This window comes from Miniopterus natalensis, chromosome 8 (assembly GCF_054644295.1).
Source record: "Miniopterus natalensis isolate mMinNat1 chromosome 8, mMinNat1.hap1, whole genome shotgun sequence".
NCBI lineage: Eukaryota > Metazoa > Chordata > Mammalia > Chiroptera > Miniopteridae > Miniopterus > Miniopterus natalensis.
Window position 1 is genome coordinate 1,768,510 of NC_142088.1, and position 20,273 is coordinate 1,788,782.

A 20,273-nucleotide genomic window follows, 5' to 3' on the forward strand; every position below is an offset into this window, starting at 1 on the left:
AACTGTGTAGCAATCAAATTATAAACCATGCAAGTTTCTGAAAACTGCATTCAAGGCCTACCATCCACTGCTCGATGTCGCCCCACTTGGTATACAGCCCGTAATATTTCTAGAGACAGAAGGGAAAGAGAATTAGGCGAGAAGGGAAATAAATGGAAAATGCATAAGGAGCTTCTGTGACATGCATCCCCAAGCCGCCGCCCAGGCCACACGGTGAGGGGACACGCCAAGACAAAGCGGTGATGCAGGCGGGGTTCGGCAGGGGCGGCCCCCGAGGCAGTGGAGCCTGGGACACCCCTTCCCATCCCCTCCCACCTGAAAGCCCAGGGTGCCCAGGATGCTGCATCCTGGGGCCCAGGAATGGACCAGGGATGGGCATGAGCCAGCAGCACCTTGGAGGCCTCTGGACTGGCTCAGAGGGCACAGGCGGACAGCAGCCTGTGTCGCCACAACAGGACTGAGAAAACCTAGGGCGGGGGGAGGGGGGGCCACTGTGATATCCCCGGGGTTTTTGGTGCACTAGTTCCCACCCTCTGACACCTGTGCTCAACTTATGATCTCTGGTGTCTTTATAGCCATGGAGGGAGAGGCCTTTGCACAGGGAAAACTTAAGTTTGCAAGTTACGTTCTGGCTTTTTCAGCTCGTGCCTCCACGTTGGCACCTGGCTCGTCTAAACCACGGCGCCCAAGTCAGAGCTAGAAAAGCGGATTCAGCCTGGCCGGAGCGGCTCAGCGGGTGAGCGTCGGCCCATGAACCGGGAGGTCGCGGTTCGATGCCCGGCCAGGGCACATGCCCGGCTGTGGCGCGATCCCCGCGGCCTTGCCCCTTCCTCTTCGAGGGGGCGTAAGCGGAAAGTTAGGACCGGAAAAATCGGGAGGGGGAATTTAACCCCACTTTAAAAACTCAGTATCGAAAGCACACGAGCCATGTCTTTTTCTGTAAGCGACGTGCCTTAGACGATAAAGAGACAGGAAATAAAAGGGAACACGTCCCGGGCGCGCGCTAACATCAGCTACGTGAAGCGCCAGGGCCTCGAGCTCCTCCGCACTCGGCTAACATCAGCCCGACTCCCACTGTCGGCTGCGAGACGGGCGACCCCCTTTAGCTCAGGTCTTCGTTACAAAGACAGAAAATGTGTCTCAGGAAAGGCGAGGCCTGTGCACACTCACAAAATATTACTTAAATTCCAAAAGAAGCCTCTGTTACCCCTTTTTCCTACCCTGCTTTTTGCCAGCCCTACATCGAGGCCTGCACTGCCTGCTGCTGTTCTCATGATGAAGACCCAGGACTCAGGTTCTCCATCCAGTTCCTGGGCGGCCAGAGGGGCAGCCGCTGGAACCCCCACTATGTCCCCACGTCACCCCCCGGGGAGGCGACCCGGCCGTGGAAGCAGGTGAGGCAGGCGTGGCTCCGAGGTGGGCGCGGGTCAGTGCAGCAGGTCCCGGGCACAGCACACTCAGCACTCCCACGGGGCCAGGGGTTAGCCGGTGAGCCATGCGGGGGGGGGGGCCAGGCAGAGGGGAAAGGGCTTGACTTTCAGAAATAGCTTCGATTCCATAGAAGAGAACCCGCGCTCCAGGGGCTGGGCGAGAGCCCTCACTGCCGCCTTGCCCTGTTTCTTGGTGGCCTTGGGCCCGTCTTTATTACAGAAACGCGTATGTGCTTTCGCGCTGAGGACTAGTGTCACTGTGCTTTTCTGTTTGATTGTTTTTACGATTGAGTTGAGGTCTATTAAAGCAAAAATAAAATTTTACTTTTGAACTATGTAAGAATACTCGAGCATACTTCTTAGAAACACAGAAATGTAATATTCTAAGAGTAAGTACCTCTGCCTTGTAGCCTGTGGGTTCTGATTAATTTCTGCTTATCAGTGCGCAATTTTTTATAATAAAAACGTAATTCAAACTGTCCTTAGGAAATGCAGTTTTAAACCGTCTGGCTTACGTTGCTACATCCTCACTTTTTGGGTCACTTTGGAGAAACTTAATAGGCCTGGTTGTAATTTCTGGGTCTATCCTGGCAACATTCTAACTGCACATCCCAGGCGGGTTCGTGAAAAGAAGCTAACAGCGATCCGGGACTAGTAACGAAGGGATGGATCAAAGTAGCAATTAGCAGACGGAGTCCCTCGTTCAGGTTTGGGACAGTGACATCTGCTCCCAGGCCCAGCGAGGGTCCAGCCTTGTCTTCTACCTGCTACCTTCCCTGAGACTCCGGACGTGCGATCTGGCTCTAGCTTCAATGTACATTTTCATTCTCAGACCCTACAAAAACTATCAAAGCGCCATCGGAGGCTGGTGTCTGCTCAGCTGGTTTCTTTACTCTTCGGGACGGTGCTGATGCAGACGGGGTGGGGCAGGAAGGAAGGCGACGTGGGGCTGTCATCAGTGAAGGAACTTGGGGACCGTGTTTTAAATTCACCGAGAGTGTGTTGAAAGGGCCTGCACAGCCCAACCTCTGAAATGAAATGTAATTATTAGCTGCTCTAAAAGATACACATAGTTGCTGTTCTTTATCTAGAAACAGTTACAGAAATAAACTGCTATAGATGTCACATGTAACAAGCTGAATCCGTTTACGGGGAAGACGGTGTAGACACTATAAACTCGCAGGGAGCCTCTCGCCCCCCCTTCCTTCCTTCCTTCCGGCTGAACTGGGGCCATTCATCTGGTGTTTTTCCCTGTAGTCTCTGTGTCTGGCCCGCTTGGAGCATTTAGTTCTGAACCTTGGCTGATTCTACAAAATATTAGGAAACAGAGCCCGCACATTTGCACTCTCAGTATCAGGGACAGAGGCAGGTCCACGGGGAGCTACTGAATTTTACTGTGACACCATCATTTCGTTTTTCATGCAGAGTTTTAAGGGTATAATAATCTCCTGCTATACGGTGACTTGCACTGATATTTTAAAAGTTTTCTAAGAAAATTAAATGGAAGGGTAATCTTCCTCTTTAAATATCTGATTTCAGAGGGTTTCCTAAATTCTGAAATGGGACTTAATTTTGTCCTAGAATTCATTCTTTTCCTCCTCAAAGAAACAGTTTTCTGATTTCTCCAGAAAACCAAAGACGAGAAAAGCATTCGGTACATACGGATGCGTCTGAGGGGAGTTTCTTTTTGCAGAGACAGAAGCCGGGACTTAAATAAACATCCTTGTCCGTGGCAATTCATAAACAGAGCAGTGGGGCAGCGATAAGAACTTGTACGCACTTTCGGTGGGAGGCGTTATTTCTGAAAGGCGGCCAGGCCCTGGGCCAGAGGAAAGCAGCGCATGCAAACCAGAGAGCAGGGGAGCGCCTACCTGCTGGACCTGATAGATCTACAGGGCAGGGCAAGAGAAATCGGGAGAGAAACATAAGATCCATTAGCAAGTAGGAACATCAGAGGGGCAGGTTTGAGTAGAACCTAGAAACATGAGCAAAAGTCATAACGGAGGGAAAACCGAAATAGTTGGTGAAGGAAGAATGAAAAAACTTGCGAAGTCTCGCCGGGAGAACTGGTCATTTCAGAACTTAGGCGACGCTCATTTTCGGTCCCTCGGGCCGAAGGCCGCGCTCGCCAGGACTGGAGAGAGCGCTCCACCCCAAGCTGGAACGCCTTTTCACCGTGACAAAAGTGCAACAAAAAGGTACAGGAACCTCCCAGGGAGGCCAGCGGGGCAAGTTCACGACTGTGGAGAAGAGGCTCTCCTGCCTGTCCTGTGGATACAGACAGACCCCGGCAAACCTCCAGCGAAGCGCGGCCGCTGGACGATACCTGGCGCGCTTTCTCAAGGCTCGATCCCTCCCGCGGACACCGGCCTGCTCCGGGCCTCTCCCGGCCTTGCAGGGATCGCTGGGTAAGACCGAGGTGCTCCACTCACTCTCTCTCTCTCTCTCATTCGACAAAACACTGGTAAAAACACTGTCCAGGGCACCGCCAACCGCAGGGCTGGGAACCCGGTATTTCTGGCCTCACACAGGCGAGCACAGGCTCTGCCCGCCTGCAGCCAACCTGACCTCCTCTCCAGGAGCCCCCGTCTGCTCGAGCACCTATGTGGGCGTGGATGGCTCACCCCCTGCCCCCTATGAAGACAGAATCCCGTTTCTCAATTTTTACACCAAAATCTCAGTCCTTCAGGCTCAGCCTGGCCTTACCAAGAAGACTCATTCCTACTTCATCCACAACACAAAATGCAGAGCCCCGGGGCCACCAGATTTAAAACCTCACACTGTGCCAGCTGCTTCAGTAACAGCAGGGATGTGGCCTGCAGAGGCGAGGCCGAGGGGCGTGGTCCGCACCCCTTGCTAAGTCCTTACAGCTCGTCCCCAAACCCGGAGCTCAGACCTCAGCAGCCCGTCTCGCCTTCTCTCCGGGTGCATGCGCACACGTCCGCACACGCGTGTGCACAGGGGTGCACGCCTGCACACCCCGACCCCAGACTTGGTCCAATCCAGAAACCCCCGAGTGAGCAGATCCTGCTTCCGTGTCCTCTGTGAAACCCTGGCTAATAAAATCGCCTATTCTGTGCTGATTACACTGTTCCTCCAGCTCAGCATCAGGGGAAAACTCGTTTTTCAAGGTTTGCTTCCAGCCGTAAAGGAGGGGGCTGTGCGCGGTCCCACCCCCTGCTGCGAGCACTGGCGGGCGCAGGGCCCTTTCACCCGTGACCGTGCTCACTCCCCCCAACCTGCTGGTTTTCACTGCGGGGCACACTCTGACTTTGAGGCAGAAGGTGTGCGGGGAAGACCGCAAGCTTTCAGCTTTCTCAGACCTAGGTGGAAATCTTGGTCACCTTCTCAGCTGCAGGGAGAAAAGTCTGCTGGGTCCTGATTTCCTCACCTGTCGATAAAACTCCCTCACGGACTAAGTGACAGGCCCAGGCCCAGCGCTGCCACGTGGCGGAGGCTCCGGGATGTCCCTGCCATTCCCCTCTGCCCCACCCCAGTTCTCTTTGACTAGCAACAAGAGACCTGGATTTATTTACACCTTCCCAACCCCTTTTTAAAGGAGCAGACGGACCCTGGCAATAGCGGGGCTCTCCTGCTCTGGGGGTGCTAATGCACGGGAGCAAAGTCGTCTGGGTAAGCTGGCGCTGCTGGGCTCACGAGGTGGCCGTGTACCCAGGGCTCCGTGCTCACCTGCGGCTGCTGCCCGGCTGTCCCTTCACAGCTCACAGCTGCCGTCACACAGGGTCCCCCGGCCGGGCGGACCGGAGTCCATTCTCTGCACCCCCAACACACACTGATGTGACTGCGCACTTGCAGCCTCGGGCCGGCCACCAGGCCTGCGCCTGACCCCAGTAGGGGTTCGAGTTCAGCAGAGAAGGAGAGAGAAGCATGAAGCCCAGGGGACAGATAAAAAGTGACATGACCTGAAGTGTTTTCTCACAGGGGCGCCACGCTCCCCCCGCCCTCCTCCCACCGCTCGGTCTCACGCACCGAAGCCCGGTCCCAGGTCTCGGAGGCCTCTGCTGGGGGCTGGGTGCTCGGAGGACCCAAGGACCCAGCTGCCTTCACGAGAGACGGTCCATGACCTTGAACCACAACAAGTCCCCGGGGAACGCTGACGTCCTCGCAGCGGGGTGCCACGCACGGTCACAACGGGGCATTTCAAAATTCCAGTGCCCTCCACTACCCGAGTGAAACCCGTGTGTGTGACCGAGGGAGGTGAGGTGGCGTTTTTAACTGGATATCCCAGGTTTTAATCAGATTTTCTCTGCAAAGCCCAAGATGCTTAGCAGGAACCAAACGCCGAGGGGAGCATGCGGCGCAGGCCCGGGGCCGGCAGACGCTCAGGTCAGGGCCGGCTCGTCGGGTTCTGCCACCAGCTGCCCTGCAGCCGGGGGGGGGGGGGGGGGGGTTGACTCCTTGGGGCGCCCTGTCCCTGCGTGACAGCCACCGAGGCCCCTCCGGACGGCCAGCCCCTTCCACACCACCAAAACTAAAGGGCCCCGGCTTAGCAGGCAGGATGGGCCTCAGGTTGTAGAATTAAAACGAAACAGAAGACTGCTTCCTTTGACTCAAACGGAGAAATGGGGCTGGGTGGTTAAAGGAGGCCGTTGAAACACACGGTTTCTTGGCTTAACTCCTCTGTTTTTATTTTCTAAATAAAGAACCTGGCAAAGAACTGGCAAGAACCTGCTTAGGTTGTCAAGTGCACATTTAAATCACTTCTGTCTGTAATTAAGGACAGGATCCGTTTTCTCTAAACGGGTAATTTGGAAGACGGACGCGTATGCACACACACTGTAATTCACTTTCACCTTGACTTTGTACAGATGTTATGTTTGTGTACTTGGTGAAAGTCACTTTCTCTTAAATGTAAGAAAACTATAAAATGATGGCTACCATCGCCATGAACACCCAAGGTGGGACCCCTACAGACTCACTGTCACCTCGCCCCTGAGCCGCTGGCTCAGCTCCAACAGCGCCCGGGGGACCATCACAGGCCACCAGGAATTCTTTTCAACAGGGGGATTCAGTGTTGAAACTCAATCAGCTGTGGCAAAACCTGGCACAGCGACAAAAATTGGGGCAAATTCTTCTTACAGCTCTTTTAAGACCTTGATAGAAAGAGGACTGGGGACTGTTGGAGAAACTGGAAAAGCCGATTAAAACCATGAGCCCCTGAGAGGGTGGGCGGCTCCTGGGGGGTGGAGAATGGAGCCACTGCCTCCGCAGACGGTGACGATCCGGACAAACGGGCCGGTGCCCACTGACGGCCCAGCCCTGACCCCCGCTGTTCACTGAGCCAGCGCCCTGACCCCGCTGCCATCCTAATTTTGGAAGCAGAGGGAGGGGCTCCTAGTCCTGCTCCCAGGGGGCCTTCGAGCACCTACTGAGTGAACAGAGGTATTCGGAACAGACACCGGCACCAGGCGGTTTGAAAAAGCAATCTGTCATTTAAAATATCTATTCTTAAAAATGAGTTCGGGCTAAAAGAACTACTCTGTTGGGCAGCCTCCAACGACTGTGATTTGTACCAGAGGCCAATGGTCAGAGGCTGCTGGGTGTCAGGATGGCCCCTAAGCACACGTGGCACCATCTCAGGTGTGTGACCAAGGCCTGCTAAACAGGACCTGCTCCTTTCCCCACATCCCAGCCCAAGCACTTGTCCTCCTGATTGAAAATGCTCCTTATTACGACCCTCAGGAGCCACTGCTGGCCAGGCTCAGACCCCGAGTTCACGGACGGGAGCTGACCAGGGTCCGAACCTCGCCCTCAACCACGATAATGGATGAGAGGCGCTTCCAGAGAATCAGCAGGCCTCAGGAGAGTTTCAAAGTCCAAATTATTCCCAACTTTAAAGTGATAAACGCAACTCTAGGGGGCAGGGCACTGACTCAAATACCATAAAACCCAGAGCTTGCTTACAACTGTACTTGTATTTCCACCAATGAGGGGAGGCGGTGACTGACTTTCAGACCCTTGTTCAGCCCTTTTCACACAGAAACATAGGACCGGTAATACCCACAACACAGTCACTTCCCTACAAGAACGCTGAGTGGGGTGTGGCCTGTCCCTCAGGAACCGTGACCCCCCGGGCTTGAATTTCTAATGACCTTCAACCTATTCCTCACACACAAGGAAGCAGTTTCCTCTCCAAATTTCCAAATTCACCTCTGCCCCCCCCACCCCGCCCCAGGGAGTGACCGGCCCTTCAGGCAGAGAATGACCCTGGGCCCTCACCCTACAGAGAAGTGGGGGAATCTGTGATGGTTTTAAGAAAAACTGGAAATTAGATTTCCCCCCCCTGAAATCTCACAAGTTTTAAAACATCGGCTTGACTTTTAAAATCTGGCCGTGTGAACCAAACAGGACTGGGTACGCAAGCCGGCCCGGGAAGGCAGCTGGCCGGCCCTTTCCAAAGCACCCAATTCAAATCTTCCGGCGAGCGGAGCCTCCGGAGGGGCCCTGGGGCGGATGTTCCCGAAGGGCCTGGCCCACAGGAAAACAGGGTCCCAGGGACAGGGGCTCCCTCACTGCCCCAGGACCTCGAGGTCATGAAAGAGTCACGGGAAAGCCCACAGCTCTAACTCAGCTGCCACCTGACTCGGGCTCCGGCTCAGGGTTATGAAAATAAGGAGCGAGCACCCGCCGCAGGTGCGCAAACACGTCCCTGTCCGCTTCCCCGGCTATTTCGTCAGGGGCTTTACTCCGTGCTCTGAACCGCACGCAGGCTCAGGCTTCCCGAAACCTGCTAAAACGTGCACAAACCGCAGGGAAACATTTTAAAACAGAACAGTTATTTGTATAAAAACATAAGCGCCTGCTCTTCCTTCACGCTTAACTCAGAGGTCGGGATTCTCGCTCGGCGGTGGGACCGTGAAGCTCAGGCCGAAAGCGGGGGGACCAGGCCGGGAAGCGGGTCCGGATCCCGCGGGCGGGCGCCCGGCAGGCACCTCGGGCATCCGCACCACGCGCCTCCCTGGGCTGACCTTGAGCAAACGTCACAGACCCGAGCGTGTCCCGAGCGTGGGCCCTGCCCGCGTGCTCGGCCGGCCTGGAAGCGCCGGGGGGGGGGGGGACACGACGACGGACTCCCTCACCTCCCTCTGCTGTCGCTCCAGCTCCTTCATCCGGATCTCTCGGGCCTCCGCGCGGGCCGCGCGCTTCGCCGCCAGCCGGGCCTCCGCCTGCAACACACGGGAAACTGCGTTAGAAGACAGGCCGGGGCCAACCTCAGGTGCACGGTGACAAGGATGCCGGTGGGAGAAACCCGGTCCCGAGGTGCGTAGGTGCCCAGGGGCGCACCGCCGACGCGAGACGAGGGTCAGCGGCGGCAGCGGTTACAAGTAATAACGACGCCGCCGTCACGGAGCCCTCGCTATGTGCCGCGGGCCCCGTTCTGCGGGCTTTCGACACATTTTGCCATGTGCTCCTGCCACAGCGCCATCAGGCAGACACTGTTACCATCCCCAGGTTACAGATGAGGGAACTAAGGCACAGAGAGGGCGAGTGACTTGCCCAAGGTCACACAGCCCATAGGTGGCAGGGCTGGGCAGTCTGCCGTCCTCTGGGGCTACAACAGGCTAATAATGCACGAAGCCAAGCATTTGAGCAGGACCACAGGTCACTGGTTCAGCCCCTCCCTTCACCGGCAGGAAGCAGAGGCTGGGAGAGGCTGCCAGACAGGGCCAAGGGTGTGGGGCTGGGATTCTGACCCCGATTTCCAGGACTCCGGTCACCTCTCCCTACGCCCTGCCGCCCTCAGCCTCCCCTTCACCACCTGCAGCGCTGGGGGCCCGTCTTCTCTCAGGACCAAGGCGAGAAGCGTTACATTAAAAAAAATCTGTCAGCTGCGGCTGCTTCCCACACTCGGCTGGAGAGCATCTAAAACGCCAGCCAGGGCCGGCCAGTGCCGCAAGCCCGGCACCTGAACGCGGTTCCACGCGGCACAATCCTGTGCTCGCTCACCACTTGGGGAGGTGAGCGGCGCGAGTGCGTCAGGGGCCGGGTCTCTGGTGTCAAATCCCACCTTCCTTCCCACTTAATTTTTCAGAGCTACACTCGCAATTCCTCCGCCAGATCTTCCAGACATCTCACTGTTCCCTGGATAACCTTAAAAAGGGGTTACTGGGGACGGCACCGGGCTTCCAGTGTGAGCAGTGAGGTGGCCGCGTGTCGCGTCACACAGCGTCTCCCCGATGGCCAGGCCCCGCACCCCAGGCTCACATCTGGACAGCGGGTCCTGGTGCAGGGACAGCCATCGGCCCACCCCATGCTTACACTGAATTACAAGTTCATTTTCTTTCTAAATTCTAATCTCAGTGGAAGCCTGACCACAGCTGAGCTATCACCGGTTGGCTGGCGTGTCCTCAGAAGGAGTTTAGTTTATAACTCGGCTTGTTCCTGTGGTTCCTTTAACAATCCAGGCCCAGGCCCTTCAACTGAAGGTGTCGAAACCACAGCCATGTCAGAACTTGGACTCGTTGCCATTTTCAATTTTCTCAACACTGTGAGAGCAAAGCTGGAGGGGAGGGCAGGGAAAGGTTCATCGACTGACACTGGCTACAGTGACTTCCTCCAGCCCACGGATAGGCCAGTGAGGGGACAGGCCAGCAAGAGGTTTACGCCCAGGGCAGCCGCCTCCCCAGCAGCCCGCCAGCCCCGCGTCTGTGCCGCACAGACCAGGTGGCCACAGCCCGTCAGCTGGGGTGGGGAGGACCTGGGAGGAGGGCCGGGGAAAGAGGAAAGGGCTCCAGAGGGGGCCGAGGGAGACGGGAGAGTGGTGGGGGACTCTAGGGTGGTCCTGAGAGTCCCATCCCTGGTGTCCATGCTCCGCGCGATCTGCTCCCGAGCGGGGGGCCCTCTGCGAGCACGATGGGTGCCACTCCCGTGGCTGGGGTGCAATCATGGCAAAGAGAAACACAAATCACGAAGGTCCCTCACCAGTGGACTCTGGGTTTGTCAAAAGCGGTTATTCCCGGTGGGCCTCAGCTAATCAGGTTAGATTTTTATAAGAGTCTAGAAGTCAGATTCCCCTGGAAAAGTAGCCCGCCCTGAGGGAGGGGCCTGTGCGGGGCCACCTGACAGGGAGTATGGGCGGCCTCTGAGCTGAGCGCGGGCCCAGCCGACAGCCACAGGGAAGGGGAAAGGGTCACGCGCGGGGCCACAGGCTCGCTACAACCGACACGTCTGCAGGTCGGCACTTCAGCTGGCACAAAACTGCGTACGCCAGCTTTGAGAGTAAGACCATACCAGCAGACTAACCCCGACACCGGCCTGAGACGCCTCAAAGAAAAACGCCGGAGTCCTCACCACGCAGCTCATCCTAAGACCCTAATGTTGCCAAGAGCACGGAACAGCCCAACAGAGCACAGGAGATAGTGACCACTCCCGTGGCCGCTGTGAGGTCACCAGGGGACATACCTGATAGGATCGAGTCATTAAACGAACAAAAAACCAAAATAGCAACGGTCCACCTCAGCAATATGCAAACACGAAACCAGCCCTCGACAGTCACGTGAGCCTGGCCCTGCTCTCTGGCTGCCGAGGGTCCAGGGGCCGGGGGCCTCAGGCCAGAGCTTCCTGGGAGCAGGGCGGATCCTTTACCGTCTGACACGTGTATAAAATATAAACCTGCACGCTGAGGGTGCCAGAGGGTTTAAGTTTCCAAATGCCACTTTCACTTTATGTACAGTACTTCGCTTACATGGGACAGCCGCTCACTGGCCACCCCAAGCCCAGGCCACCAGGCCAGGCCACCAGCCCGGCCACGTGAACTTGCAGCACCATCCCAGGCAGCCAGGAAGGACTTTCAAAGTGCATTTGGGTCCCCAGTCTCAGGATACAGACAAAGCAATCGGTGACCATGAACAAGTGACAAGTGCTACAGTGAGGGGTCGGGGTGGAGGGGAGCTTAACCCAATCCTGCTGTCTGGGGGGCTTCCTGGAGGACAGGACCCTAAGCCAGACCTCAAGGAGCAGAGGACAGAGCAGGGCCGGGGAGTGCGGGGCCAGGGCACGTGGCCGGGCAGGGAGTCCGAGGGCCGGGTCCAGGCCAGCGCTCAGCTCCGGTGTCTGGAACCTTATCTTCAAGGGGATGCGGAACCGCTGGAGGGTTTTAAGCGGGAACACTCGGGCCTGACATCTGATTGAGAAATATTGCTCCGGTTGCAATGTCGGGGCAGGAACAGGGTGGGGAGGGCGGCAGGAAGCCCGGCAAGCGAGGAGAGGCTGCCTCTGGGCGGGAGCCGCGAACAGGAGCGGGCGGGGCTGGCGGAACCGCAGCCCAGGAGGAGGCACGGCCCTGAGGCCACTGTGCGAGGTCAGGGGCCAAGGTCCCAAGGAGGCCCCTGTGGCCCCAGAAGTCAACCTCGGAGAAGAACCTCACCCACCCGGGCACCACCCAGAGGCTCCTGGCACAGGATGCTCAAGGACATCTGTCCCGCCCCCTCCCCCAAAGGCCCTGGGGGTTTTGTATTACGCACCCCTGTCCCCACCCTCAGGGAGATGACAACAGACGGGGGAACGCTGGGGGATCTATGGAATTTAGAAGACAAAGTATAAACTGCTCAGGGCTTCAGAAAGAAAAAGTTTAGACATAAGACATGGCCACTCCCCAGCCAGCCGTCGGCCGGCAGGAGGAGTATGGAGGCCGCTCCCTTCATGACTCCGCTTCAAGCTCCTGCTTGGACCTCAGGCCCTGGTCCCACAGCGGCTCCTGTGGGACGGTTGGCTCGGCCCCAGGTCCCAGGCCGCTCTCTCCCCTGCCTACAGGAGCCACCCGAGAGGTGGCCAGAAGCCTTCAGCGCCTCCCCTCGGCCCCAGCATCTCCTCAAGGGGCTCAGGCAAAGGCAGAGCTCCTGGCCCCGAACCACCCTCCTCTGCCCAGTACCATCCTTGTCGAGATACACACTCAGATGGTTGAGGGTGAGATGCTACGATTTTGCCCAGATTTGCTTTAGCACAACCAGGGTGGGGGGAGTGGAGCTGGGGGGTCTACGTGGCTGTCGGCCGACTGCTGCTGGGGCTGGAGGTGGGGCGTGGGGGTCTTTAAACTGATGGCCCTCGCAGTGTCCTTCACAGTGGCAGGGGCCTCGCCTCCAGCCAGCAACAGGAGTCAGAACCTGGGGGAGGGAGGGGCAGCCATCTGGGCTTCAGCTTGCCCCCCTCAGGTGTGGGGCCCTCTGCCTTCTGCCCTCCCATCTGCCTCTGGGTGTCTGACAGTTTTCAAATAATGAGCAGTTTTTTGAAGGAAGGAAGGGGGGGGAGGAAGGAAATGAAAGTGCCTCAAACCCAGACTAGGAGGTGGCAGGGGTTCTGCTGCTGCAACTGCGCAGTGTTGTGTCTCCCACCCAAGGAAACCCGCCCCCCCCCCCGTTCTACCCGTTCTAATGCCGCCCGTGGGATTAGCTGGGGCCGAGGGGGGCGCTGACCCAGCTGGGCTCCTCTGACGAGATGCAGGCTCCCTGCTTTCTCAGGCCCGCCCAGCGTCACCGGGGAGTGCCAGAGTTCCCTGCGCCTTACAGGGGACAGGCGGCCCCTCCCCAAGGATCCCCTGGCCTGGCCAGGAATCCCGTAGATGGAGCTTTATCTACGGGGTTTTCAATCAAGGCGCCCTTTGATGGAGGACATGGCTGGGAGGAGAGCAGCCATTTATCATCAAAGCTGCCTCATTATAATTTAAAAAGCTGAACCCTTGACTCCTAAGTTCCACTTTTATATTTTATTTGACTGCAGGAAATTGGTCAGCTCTCTGACACGCACGATAGGAGACACTAAAGTGCCCAGAGAGGCTCCGGTCTGAGCCCCAGGGCTCCTGAACCAACGGTTATAAACAGCCCGGGCGTCCCAGCAGGGTCTCAGGGGCCAGCCCTCCAGCGCCCAGCGAGTCCAGGCTGTGGAGGCCCAGACGACGTCACGGGCAGGGGCCCGGCCATGGAGGACACAGGCTGGCTGGGGAGGGAGACCACCAGAGTGGCGCTGCTCCCTGTGACCTGCCGTCTGGGGCGGCACAGACCCGGGCCAGGCCTGGCAAAGGCTGGAGAGGCCACGGGCACAGCAGGAGTCACCTTAGTGATGGTCCCTGCGCAGTGCCCAGGGCAGGTGACCGGTGGCTCTAACCCGACCGCAGGGTGGAAGGCGTTTCCGGGCAGCGGGATACAGGCCTCAGGATAAAGTCAGGAGCCTGTCCTGCCAGTGACCCAACAGCCCTGTTGGAGCCCAGGCATTCCAGAGATAACAGAGATAACAGCTTCCGCCGAGACCAGAGGCCGGGCTGCTCCTCTCCTGGGGTCAGGGAGCTGGGACTGACCGACTCCGGCTGGGGACTGAGGCGCAGCAGAACCAGGAAAGAAGGTGCTGGGCAGGACGCAAGGAGCAGCCCAAGGGGGGCTGCCGGGTGCCCCTGCTGGGCCACACGCGCTCCCACCCACACTCGCCTTCCCGCCCGCGGGGGAGGATCTGCGAGCAGAGCCGTAGGAGGTGCTGCCCAGCAGCCTGCGCCCAATTCCAGCGATGTCTGTGCTTCGCGGCTCCTCCCCGTCTACCCAGCCGGCCCAGCCCGCCTGGTGCTCCTCAGAGGGCAGAAACGTGAGCAACACTGGTGGCCCAGACGTCCTGATGGTGGTCCAGGCGTCCTGATGGTGGCCCAGGCATCCTGATGGTGGCCCAGACGTCCTGATGGTGGCCCAGACGTCCTGATGGTGGCCCAGATGTCCTGATGGTGGCCCAGACATCCTGATGGTGGCCCAGGCGTCCTGATGGTGGCCCAGACGTCCTGATGGTGGCCCAGGCGTCCTGATGGTGGCCCAGGCGTCCTGATGGTGGCCCAGGTGTCCTGATGGTGGCCCAGACGTCCTGATGGTGGCCCAGACATCCTGACTGCTCAGAGGGGACAGAGGGCTGGGCAGGAGCGGGGCTCACTCACGCTCTGGAAGGCCCTGCACGGCTGCAGGGACTCCTGGCTCTGTCTGTACTTGTCTGGAGCTCGAAGCTTCCCTGGGTCTCTGCACGGCATGGAATTCTCTGTCCCACGACACCCTGCCCTGCGCTCAGAGAGCAAGGTCTTCTCTGCTCGTAGCTCTGCAGTCACCCAGGGCCTCCACGTTCTATATGGAAGCTGGAGGGGTCATGAGTCATATTCTTCAGAAATGGGCCGAGATGTGCTTTCTCCATGTTCCCCACCCTGAGAAAGCCCGGGGTTGGGAAAGGCACCAAGATGACAGCTGGGGAGGCCAGCTCCCTACCCTGCAGAGCCCAGGGGACACGCGTCGCTAACGTGCAGATGACCGCGGGCTCTGTGAGGCTGGGTGCCGACATCCTGGACGCTGTTTGGGAGGGGGCTGTCGCACACATTGAGAACACCAACTGGGTCAACGGAAAAAGGACTGGGCCGTGGGCACCCAAGAGGGAGCCCAGTGACTGCTACCTCCCTGGTGTGTCACCCCAAGTGGAAATGATGCCACGTGGGGCTCTTCAGAGAGATGAGCAGTCTGCCAGCTGCACAGCAATTGATGACGTTTTTTTGTTTCATTTTTAAAAAAATATGTTTTTATTGATTTCAGAGAAAGGGAAAGGGAGAGCTGCCTCCTGCCCACCCCTGCTGGGGATCGAGCCTGAAACCCAGGCAAGTGCCCTGACCGGGGATCGAAACGCGATCTCCTGGATCCAAGGCCGATGCTCAACCACTGAGCCACCCTGGCTGGGCTCAGTGAAGTTCTAATACTGATGATACGCATTCGTTCTGGCCTCCAGGTTGAAGAATTCTTCTGACAAACCAGCAGAACCTTGTCAGCTCACACGACATAACCATAGCTTATAACCTCCTGGGTTAAGCTGAGGGATGTATTTAAAGTTCACCCGTGTCGATGTGGGAGGAATATCATGTAGCTGAAGCTGGAAGTGGTGACAAAGGACCTGTTTTGTTCAGAAACAAGCAGGGGCCTCTGTTCACATGTGGTTCCTCCCTGGAGTGACAAACAGGCAGCTCCCGAGGGCGGGGGCTGAGACCCGAACACACACGTAGGCCCACGTCAGGGGACTTACAGTGCGGGCACATTTCCAGCCCCGACAGCGCCGTGAGGGAGACGAGCCCGAGCCCCTTTCCTGAGCTGCCTTTGCGGCAGGAAGTGGAAGCGGCCCCTCAGATGCAGATTCTGGAAATAGTCTGCTACTCAAAGCAACCGAACGGTCTGAGTGACGCGTGTGAACCGGAGGGAACTCGTCAGGCCGGCAGCTCCCAAGCGATGGCCTCTGTGCCCTGTATCCACCGGCCCCTTGTCCCTCCGCGGCCACCGTGCATTTTACTACAGTCTCAAAATCTCATCTCTTAGGCAGTCAGTTCCCCACCGAGGGGCCTCTCTGTGACCAGGACTAGACTGACGGTGGCCACGGAGGGAAGGCGCTTTGGGATGACGGTTGTCAATGCGGGGAGTAGTGCCAACTCTGAGAGAGCATTTTGGAAATGGTGGCAGGCAGCATTGGGGAGTCACAGTGACTGGAGGGGGGACTAATGGCATTTAGGGGCAAGGCCCCGCACGCCAACCATCCTGCCCGGAGACAGGACAGGCCCGAACAGTGAGGAGCCTTCCCACGGGCCACTCAGCGGACGGGACAGCCACCTGATCACTGTCAGAGCTACAAACCGATTCCAGCTCACACATACACTCAAAATGTGTTCTGCACAGTTTTAATGTGCATTGACTTTCGCATGAAGGCAACCAGGAGGAAAGCAAGGGAAGGCAATTCCTGGTTTGGTTCAGGGCTTTCCTAAGAGTTAGCACAACTTAGGGGGGTCCAAGCACCGGTCACTACCTACGGGTGCTGTCTGGGCGTGAGGACGGCACGTCATATTGGCCCGCATATGATGCGGGGCTCAGGTCTGCACCAGCGTCCGAGAGCTGCGCGGGAGAGCAGGCAGGTATCAAAATTCACCATCCAGTGTTGCAATTTACCTCCCTTTTACTTCTTTTAAATGCTACAGTTAAACATTCTATTGACTTGATATTATGTATCAACGTTACATCCATGAATTTCATTTCAGGTTCATAATGAAGATGTTAAAAATGTGCTATAAAAAAGAGGCATCGGGTCTGACGGCTGCGGACTTTCCGCAGCTATAAAACTTGGGCATGGAGCCGAGGAGGGGCGGGTGTCCCACGCGCGCCACGCATCCTGAACAGCCTGGCCACGGGGTCAGGGCCCAGGTCGGGCGCCAGCGCGTAAGCCACAAAATTAACAAGACACTTTATCAATTTCACTTGAAGATTTCGAGGACATGGAGTTAATGACTAAAGTTTAACTGGTTAAAGTTTAACACAAAGTTTCCATCGAAATCCACTCAGATAAGTTATGGAGTACACGTTAAAATTATCATGGAATTTCGTGATAAAACAGCAGCCTTCAAAGAAGCCTTTATCTCGCCAGGCTGATCACAGCTGTGCCCTCTGCCCGAGGAGCTGGCGCCCCACCCCTCTTCTCCTGGGGGACCTCAAGGGACAGTCCAAGAGGCGATAGGTCCTCTGTCTAGATGGTGTCCTCTCCGCATGGCCCTGAGTTTCTGCAGAGCAAGACTGTCCAGAGGGGGGTCTCAAGACCCAGCCACCAGTCTTGGCTCTACCACTAACCACTGATGGGAGCTCGGACAAGCTGCGTCCCTTCTGAACAGCAGACCTCATTCTTGGGGGCAGGCACCAGGCTCCAGGACTTCAAGGTGCCTCCTTGGCCTCTGTTCTTTTGTTTTGAAAAGTTTTGAAAACTATCAGAAAACGGAACGAAGCATCTGATACGATGAAGATGTCTCGATTTGCCCCCGGGTCCTGGCGTGCACTCGGGAGCAAGGCTGGTGTCTGAAGAGGCCGCCTCAGGACCAGCCTTTGGACCCGACCCTGCGTGCGAGCCCCAGGGCTGCAGAGATGGGAGCAGCTCCAGCCGAGGCCCCCGCCTGACAGGTACCCGCCGAGGTGACAGCTCTCGGCTCCGCTCTGAGTCAGAGGCCCCGCTGCTCCGCCCGCTAGCCGTGTGCACTTGGGAAAGTCCCTGACCTTCCGTCCGTTTCCTCTTTATCTGCGAGAGGAGATAGCACGGGGCTGGGGGTGGGGCTGGGCAAACGCTACCTACTGTCACTGCCACAGCCGCTGCGGACCCGGCGGCGGGCTCAGCCCAGCCAGGGGGCAGGGCAGCAGAGGTGACGGTGTGCGGAGGCCCCCACCTGGAGGAGGGGCAGGAGAAAACCTCAGGGGCGGGCGGGACGGCCCAACCCCCACAGAGGCCCCCCCCAGCAGGAAGGCTCCGCGCCCTCATGGCCCAGGCAGGAAAGGAGGTGCGCGGATCAGAAACCACGCTGCTTCCATAAGCTCTATCACGCGAACTACAGACGAGACATTTTGGTTAAAATTAAAAGTAAATCCTCACTACAGTAACTTAAGATAAATTGGTCTCTACCACAAAGCAGCTGTTCTTCAGATTCAAGGAAAACTGCTCCAAAGCTGCCGAGTTACAGCCCTAAGGAGAAAACCATTGAAACTCTGCGCCCTGCCCCCATGGGTGAAAGTCCCCACAGGCGCACCTGCGGGTGGGGTCCTGTTTGTTTTGGGGTTGGGCTGGGGGGTGGGACTTTATTAGTGGCCTGCGACCCTATGCATGGCAAATTTGAATGATTAAACCTTGGATGTAGTCAAAATAATCCTTTGTTTCACTTAGGAGAAAGACATAGTTCGAATAAGAAAAATCCTAGTAAATCCATTCCATAAAAATAAGCTTCTTTATTCAAAACAGCAAACTAAACTCTGGGAGGCCCGGAGTCACAACAGTAAGGTGGTGGGCACTGCTCTCCCGCCCACCCCACGGCTAGCTGCCAGCAGGACGGACCAGGCCCATTCCAATAGCAGGTCAGTGATTCACACCTACGGCCGGGCTCGGGGACTGACATTCTGAAACATGAACGCAGATTTGGGAAACCGGTGTGTGAGTAACTAGTCATACGCGCCTCTTGGCTGAGTTACAGCCCGATTTTTCAGGGATAAGGCATTCCTCTCAAACATTGCCTTTTGAGGAGCAAACACATCACAACACATCACACAAGGTCCAGCCGCACAGCCCTGCAGAAAGGAGATTAGGGCCCCACTCGAATAGGTAACAGTCCAATCAACTCCGAGGGAAACAGTGTTGCAACTATAAATAACCCGGCTTCCTGCGCTCAGCAGAAGTGGGGGTGTAGGCTAAATTTTTTTTTTTTTTTTTTTTTTTTGCTAAGGAGGCTTCTGCTCTGTGACATTAGTTTAGGCTGAACAGAAACCAACTTTTAAAGAAAAAGGGAAATTTAGTCTCCATCTTTGCCTAGTGGGACACTCTTCATACTGTGAGAAAAGACTGAACTTAGTGTTTGCATCTTAACTGCTTGAGGAAGTGACCATCTGAAACAAACCATATGATCCCCGCGCTGACGTCGGCTGAGCTGTGGCCGGCCAGCCCCCTGAGCACCGCCTCCATCCCCGCATCTCTCAACAGCCCCGCTCGCCGCCACCGAGACCTGTGGGCCTTGGCACCGGTACCTACATGAGCTGGGACCTGGAGGCTGTGCCCACGCACTGCCCGGCCAGGCTGTCTCCGGGCAGGACTGGCGTGTGTCAGTTCCTGCTAGTCAGTGTGTGGAAAGCAACCAGCGGTGACACAACCCATCTCAAACATGGGAAGTTACAAAAGTGAGAGAAACGCATGGTTTCCACACCGAACCCTCACAGGGCTCCAGGCTGGTGCTGACTGTCACCTAAGGAGCCTGGACACCTGCTCTCATCCTGACTTTTTCCTTTGCCAGGGGAGGTGGGGCCTGACAACTCCGCTTCCTCCTGCCACCCCAGCTCTCCTCTGGCCCTGAGGTGGCCCCCGGCCTCCTTCCCCACTGGGAACCCCTATTCCCAGGACAAGAGGGTCACTGAATGCACAACCCAACTGGCACCAGCCAGTCTGAAATGCCCAGAAGCCTCCAGCTGGAACCTGCATCGCCCAGGTGGCCACGGGGTGACTCCAAGGCTCCCCACCTCCACCTGTCCCCAAACTGGCCAATGAGAACGCTTCCTTCTCAAGGGGACCACCCCCTCAGGAAACAGGGACCGTGTGTTACTCCGGTTCCCAGGTCTCACCCTCGAGGAGTGTTCACTAAAGGAACCTCCCAGGCTCGCAATTTCTTCTCGGGAATCCCAGGACCAGATATGTTTCAGATTCAACAGTTTTGGATTTTATTTTATTTTTATGTTATTATTATTAATCCTTGCCCCAGGATATTTTTCTCCATTGCTTTTCAGAGAGAGAAGGGAGGGAGAGAGAGAAACAGCGATGTGAGAGAGACACACATTGATTGGTTGCCTCCCGCCCAGGCCTGGTGGGGAGAGAGCCTGGATGGGGTCCGTGTCCTTGACCTGAATCGAACCCGAGACCCTTCAGTGCATGGGCGGACGCTCTAGCCACTGGGCTAAGCCAGCTAGGGCAACAGTTTTGGATTTTAGAAGGGTAATGAGATGCATTCACTCTATATTCTGTAATAATCTAGAGGCACAGCCCTTAACCGAGTCCATTAATGGGGCCGCAGACAGACGCACGGATATTCACACCGAGAGAGGTGAAGACCGACGCCAGCCTCCCGCCAGCCAGGGCAGGTCTCTCTGCCAAATGAATTCCGCTACCAACTTACCCCAAAAGGCAACAACTTTAGGTGCTGAGAGCTTACTGAATCCTGCAATTGGTAGGGCAGCGATTTTCAACCCTTTTCATCTCATGGCACATAAACTAATTATTAAAATTCTGCAGCACAGCACTGGACGGTGTGGTTAGAGCGCCGGCCCTCGGACT

General features: G+C 56.9%; 1 protein-coding gene across 5 annotated transcripts in view; it reads right to left on the reverse strand.

Moving 5' to 3' along the window:
* LRRFIP1 (LRR binding FLII interacting protein 1) overlaps positions 1–20,273 on the reverse strand; it is a 94,487-nt gene that overhangs the window by 42,465 nt on the left and 31,749 nt on the right. For 3 of the 5 annotated variants that reach the window (XM_087819487.1, XM_087819486.1, XM_087819485.1), the window contains exons 2-4: positions 8,531–8,617; positions 3,302–3,319; positions 62–109 (exon numbers count right to left, since the gene is read on the reverse strand). In XM_087819487.1, the coding sequence (XP_087675613.1) occupies positions 62–109; positions 3,302–3,319; positions 8,531–8,617 (153 nt within the window). The remainder of the gene's footprint in view (positions 1–61; positions 110–3,301; positions 3,320–8,530; positions 8,618–20,273) is intronic. The other 2 variants (XM_087819488.1, XM_087819489.1) reach the window with 1 other exon arrangement.